We start from the raw sequence: 6,151 nt of genomic DNA, 5'->3' as shown, positions 1-6,151 counted from the left end.
TTTATTTAAACAGCATATCCTGGAAATTCCAAACACAACATCAAGGTTTGTGTTAGTTAAACATTTCAGGTTTTTTTGCAGCTAAGACGCTCAATTTGAGCCCAGCTGCGGTAAGGGTCGGAACAGGGTCACTTTGACAAAACATTTCAGCATTCTTGCTTTGATCAACTTTAAACTACAGGACCCACATCCTTCATCTTTTTCTCCACCTGCAGCCTCACCTTTAGGGGATGCAATTCAAAGATGAGTCCACAGAAAAAGTCTGCCTTGTTTTATTATCTGCGTGACAGCCAAATGGAGCAACTGCAATAACTGTTTTAGAGCACTTAGATAAATTAAGTGGCTGAAAGTATCAATATATTGTTGATTAACATAACTATCCAAGACAGACTGAGCGTGGCTTTTATTCTAACCAGGTTCTGTTGTAACAGGAGCTGGCCCAGCTTGCCCGTTTGCCCCGTTTGAAAGAGCTGGCCCTCAAGGATCCCATGTCAACTCCGAACCCAGTGTGCCTCCTGTGTAACTATGCCACACACGTTCTGTACCACATGCCAGGACTCCAGCAGCTCGATTCCTACAATGTTTCTGACAAGCAAGTCAAAGAGGCTGCCGAGGTAAAGAGAAGATGTTTGGGCTAACTCCAAAGTTGGATTCTTCAGATAATTCAGAGATTCTTCATAAATATGAGTTTTCATGGAAATATTCAACAAAATACAGTAACATTGAACATTTTTGCCAATTGATAAGATGCTCAATTTTATTTTGAGTGATTACATTTATGCATTTTTTGTCACGTAGGTTCCTCTTTCCTTCTTTTCTTCTTTTACAGGCTGCAGTAATGAAGAAAATGATGTACTACAACATGCGTGTGCGCTCTGCTAAGAGAACCCTGTCAGAGAAGCAGCTCAGTCTGACAGAAAAGAAGAAAACTCTTCTGCAGCTGCCTGAGGAACGCATCAGGACCCTCAGCTATGCTCTCAAAAAAGTATCTTCAAAAACATTTCTTTAAAAAAAAGGACATCACAAGATTTAAGGTAATTTAATGTTCAGAGTGATCAGAGTTGTTTCCCTTTGCATCCACAGCTTGAGCGTGAACTTAGCACGGCGCAATTTGGTTGCAAGGAGTCTGGCTGCACGTGGAGCGATGACCCAGGAGGGCACATTTACCTTAATGACAGTCTACAAGCAAGGAGCGACTCAAACGTCAAACTTGATCCTGCAGCGGTGCACCAAATACATGTTAAGATTGAAGCCCTGAGGGAAAGACTGACCTTCTGGACCAAAAGGATGGATGAGTTAGTTCACAGTTTTAAATATTACAATCTGGGGAGAATTTAAAAACCATAAAATCAATTTTTTTTACTTTGATGTTTAGCATTGAAGCCTGGTATCAGAGAGAAGAGGCCCGCGCTGCAAACAAAACAGAGCATGTGGTTCAGTTTCTATACATGGAGCTAGAAAGTGTTGGTAACATTCGTCTGGAAACAGGCTGTCCCACGGATCTTTGGTATTGATTTAGCATTTATAAAACATTAGTAAAAGTCATCATTTCAATTTAAAACGTAATTGTTTTACTTTTACTCTGACCAACAGGTTCAATTCTTGCTGCAACCTGCTGGTTTCTCGCTTTGCTTCTTCCGAGTACAAGACTCTCAACGTCACGGACATTAAAGTCGACAGAGTCTTCCGCATCCACAACAGCGCTTTGAGGCATCGCTTTGTAGAAAAGCTGCACAGCCTGATGGGAAACGAAGACGCTGCCGCCTTTCTTCAGTAAGTTAAACATCTGCAAAGAAGAGCATTAAAAACATGGCTTTAATCATATCTTTGTCTGTGCAAAACTAGTGAAAGTCTGTTGAACTCCTATTGTAAACAGGCATCACAGAAGGCGGATGGAGTATTTATTCTACGTGGCCGACCCTGAGAAATGTGAGAAAGAAGAGACTTTCTGCATTCTGCAGGAAGGCTTCACAACAACGCAACAAAAGGTAGGCATGATCCTTGAAACAATCCACTCCATCAGTTTGTTGTATTTTCAGGATTGTATTGGTTGACATTTAAGAAAGAAATAGGATCCTGACGTCTTAAATTCAATTCTGCTCTTTACGTTTGAACAAGAATTGTGCAAAAATGTTGGAAAATATTCTGTCTTTGACAAAGCTGACTATTTTTCATTAGACCACAGGAAGAGAGGCTGCTGTGCCTTTATCCAATAGCTTAGCTGTGGCTGAACAGCCCAGAATTGAGTTTCTGCTTCAACAAGACCGTCAAGGTGATTTCAGACAAAGAATGGAGGCAATTCGACACGGTAAAGATACTTTTTACGACTCCCCTCAAAAGGAAAGAGCTTTTTCTTTGAATTCCCAAAGTATTATTTCATTTTCGCTTGTAGGTCAGGTCATTGTCTCCAAAGTATTTATCGGCAACAGCATGCCGTTCCGTGATGGAGATCTGGGCGACATAAGCAGATACCCTAAAGTGTACTCTGTGTATCGCAACGTGGATGCCAAATCAAAACCTCCAGCAAGCGATGGTATCCAGGTTATTCTTTGGTACATAAAAACATTTTTGTATGGATCTGTATTTTTACATCTCTTTGTATTTCACTCTTCTATTTAGACCTTCCAAGCTCAGGCAAAACACACACTGAGACGAATCCTCCTCGAAGACAGTGGTTTGTGTTCCAGCATGAGCTCGTCCTGCCAGAATACATCATATATTTTGAGTATATTTTGGAGGTGAAAATCTCATTTGTATGTATTGCTTTTTGAAATGGTATAATCTGTAAGTAAATCCAAAAAATCTTCTTCACTTTCATCGGCTTCTTAGTTTTGCTTTAGCCTGAAAAATGATCTAAAATAATCAAATACAGCAAAAATATATTTCATTTCAAGGACCAATCTACCTTAAACACCAGCACCGTCAATGATCCTTTGAATGAAATCCTGGACAAAGCCTCCCTCAACATGGAACCTGTTCTAAAACTGGAGCCGGAACTCTTGAGCTTAAATGATAAAATACTTCTAAATGTTGCCAATGCCAGCGTCCTTAGTCAGATCACTGTAAGTCTTTTATCTTTATAAAGTGGATTTTTCTTATTATTATTTTGAGGCAATTTTGCGACTTCTCATTGAGATGTTCAATCTACAGGTGCTTAACCTTCATGGCAACAGTCTGAGTGAAATAAAAGAGATTTCCCGGCTTACAGCTCTGAGACATCTAACCATCAGCTTCAATAAGCTCACACACCTCGATGACTTCTCCTACATGGTAATGTGCTATGGTATTGAATTACATCCACACAATCAGTATTTAAAAGGCCACACAAAGCGTTTGGATGATAAAATAAAGTCTGAAAGCAAAGGTTTAGAGGAATGTGTTCTGAAGCAGCACTTACATTAACTCTCTCCTCAGCCCAGCCTTGAGTTTTTGGATGCTAGCTTCAACCATCTGGTGACGCTGGACGGGTTGCAGGGCTTGAAACATCTGGAACATCTCGATGTAAGCTGGAATAAGTTATCCGGAGCTAGAGAGATCACATCTGTGCTTAGGAAACACGCGCCTGCTTTGCTCAAACTGGACACCCGATACAATCCATGGAGAAGGGTATGGCTCAAACTTTTTTTTTCGTAATTTTTGATGCTCAAAAACATTTTACAAATTAAAAAAATATGTTTGAAAGATTTTCTTTTCCCCCTTTAAGCCAGAGGCTGTCAGAAGTACCCTTCTGGGTCGTCTTACAACCCTCACCTACCTCGATGGGGCGTCGGTGTCAAAGGAGGAAGCTGCTGAAGCTGCACAGGTTGCTGCTGCGTCCAAAATTAACCAGGTTTTTAAAAACTCCTCCCATTTACTGCATATGAATGTATTACATTTATACCTCACTGTACTAAAAAAAACATTTTTTAATAACTCATAATTGATTTAAACAAAAGGGCATCTTGCAGGCATCTCTTCTGGCACACTCCAGCTTTAGCAGCGATTATCCCAGACGACTTAGCTTGCTGTCAACAGTTCATCTGTGCAGTCCGGCGCCAGCAGACTGCACTGATGGGGGACCCAGCAAAGAAATGGAGCCAGACTGGACTCTGAAGGTGACCTGCATCATCCACACTCCCTCGTTACAAAGTAATCTGTGATCATTTATGATTATTTTATGTGTTTCCACAATCTTTTGACAAGATAACCTCCCTTAACTTTGACAACCAACGGATTTCCAAGCTTAATAGTTTGAACAAACTCGAGAACTTGCGCTGGGCTTCCTTTAATGACAACAACATCTCCAGAGTGGATGGGATTGAATGGTGCTTAAAGCTAGAAGAGCTTTCACTTAACAACAACTGCATCGTCACACTTAAAGGTCAGTCATACTTTGCTTTTTTTAAACTATATTTGTATTTTATCAGAGTTGCAGGATATTTTTTTATGTGAGAATTTGTTTGTTCAGGTCTGGGGAAACTGCGTCACCTGAAAAAACTAAGTGTAGATGGGAACCAGCTGTCCGGTCTAGAAGCCTCAGTGTTAAAACAGCTGTCTGACCTGGTTTTTCTGTCTGTGGAGAACAACTCCATCACCACCTTGGATGGCATCCAGAACGTTCAGTCTCTCCTTGAACTCTACGTCGGAAACAACTGGATTTCTTCGTCGAGGGACGTTCACTTTCTCAAAGTTAGGAGATGCCGTGTTGCGTTTTCCCATCGTTGTCGACACGCTGCTTTTCCTCATGAGCCGTGTTTCTGTCAGCAGGAGTTGGCGAACCTCATCATTCTGGATCTCTATGGGAACCCTTTAGTGGAAAAACTGGAAAACTACAGAATATTTGTCATTTTCCATCTGCCCTCTCTTAAAGCTCTGGATGGAGTCGCAGTGGTTTGTTGCCAAAAATCTCCACCCAATCACAACTGTCTTTGTATGCTGCGATTGCGTAAAGTGCTTCTCGTTTTCTCCAGGATGCAAGTGAGTGTGAGAGTGCAAAAAGCATGTTTAAGGGAAGACTAACAACTGATATGGTGGTAGAAAAGCTGGGTCACTCAAACTACACTGAGATCATTTACCTAACCCTGCAGTCCTGCTCCATCAGGTAAGATCAAGCCTATTTAAAACACATTTTTACTCTGATAAATAGACAAAATAAAAATAAAAAAATGAGTCTACTTTATTTGCAGGATGGTTGATCTGTCCCCACCAGAGCTCTTCTGTAATCTGTGCAGCATCAATTTAGACCACAACCACCTCACCTCCTTCTCGGGCCTCATCCACCTGCCCAACCTCAAAGTACAAATCAGACTGAGCTTAATCTTTCAGCTGACAGTTCTGACAAGAGACTTCATTAATAATCAAATATTTGCACTGGTTTTCACAGGCATTGAGTCTTAACTACAACCATATTGAGTCCATTCTACCCAAACACAAGATTCAGGCTCCTCTGACAAACAGACAGATTCTGCACAGTAGAGTCCATTCCAGTGGATATGGACAGCAGAGCCCGGGGAAGACTAACAGGTAATAGGATGATGTTTTTAATGTTATGGTTGATGGACGGTGAGTGTCCAACATTTTTCTCATGAGTTTTTGATCATAAAATTGAGTACGATGTCTGACCATTAGGGGGCAGCACTGACCAGCCAATGTACTGAATGTCTTTTTCTAAATTCTGCAAGGTTTTGTAGACTATTATATAAGAAGTATCAACCAGAACATCTTTAAAGGGTGTTTTGTCTGATTTTTACATCCTTTTTATTACCTTCTTTGCATATTGCATTTTCTGAACTATAAAAAATAAGTATAAAACCTAATTGTGTGAGGAGAAAAACTGCATAAATCGAGTTTGGTTTTTATTTGTCAGAGCTGTGATTGCCACATGCTCATTTCCACCTGTGATGTCTGACCATTGAAGAGCAGCAGCAGGAGGGGGAATGACATATTTGTTGTCTCTGCTTTTAAAGGGATACTGGGCCCTCTGGCAGCTTAGAGCCGCTGATGGGAGGCCTGGAAGTGCTTCATTTGAGTCACAATGGCATCTCCAATATGGCCAATCTGCAGCTCAGCAGGCTCACCAATCTTAAATCCCTCTTTCTCCAAGGTACCTATGGTCTGCGTGCTACCCCTCCAACTCAAAGCCAGTTAAAAGTGCGGTGCATGAAGCCTGTGA

The 6,151-nt window shown here is 41.1% G+C and overlaps 1 protein-coding gene across 1 annotated transcript in view; it reads left to right on the top strand.

Annotated features, from left to right (window-relative positions):
• The window catches only part of lrrc9 (leucine rich repeat containing 9), a gene marked incomplete in the record, with an annotated part of 14,295 nt that overhangs the window by 2,998 nt on the left and 5,146 nt on the right, over positions 1–6,151 (top strand). The window contains 21 exon segments of the mRNA XM_024268284.2: positions 432–614; positions 830–985; positions 1,084–1,295; positions 1,376–1,507; positions 1,594–1,773; positions 1,877–1,988; positions 2,179–2,308; positions 2,393–2,533; positions 2,620–2,738; positions 2,895–3,062; positions 3,151–3,270; positions 3,415–3,606; positions 3,683–3,829; positions 3,936–4,094; positions 4,183–4,360; positions 4,448–4,668; positions 4,744–4,869; positions 4,950–5,080; positions 5,166–5,274; positions 5,363–5,502; positions 5,946–6,082. Coding sequence (XP_024124052.1) covers positions 432–614; positions 830–985; positions 1,084–1,295; positions 1,376–1,507; positions 1,594–1,773; positions 1,877–1,988; positions 2,179–2,308; positions 2,393–2,533; positions 2,620–2,738; positions 2,895–3,062; positions 3,151–3,270; positions 3,415–3,606; positions 3,683–3,829; positions 3,936–4,094; positions 4,183–4,360; positions 4,448–4,668; positions 4,744–4,869; positions 4,950–5,080; positions 5,166–5,274; positions 5,363–5,502; positions 5,946–6,082 — 3,193 coding nt within the window.

This window comes from Oryzias melastigma, linkage group LG22, assembly GCF_002922805.2.
Source record: "Oryzias melastigma strain HK-1 linkage group LG22, ASM292280v2, whole genome shotgun sequence".
In the NCBI taxonomy this organism is placed as follows: Eukaryota; Metazoa; Chordata; class Actinopteri; order Beloniformes; family Adrianichthyidae; genus Oryzias; species Oryzias melastigma.
The sequence above is the reverse complement of the archived record's forward strand: the minus strand, read 5'-3'. Positions and strand labels throughout refer to the sequence as shown.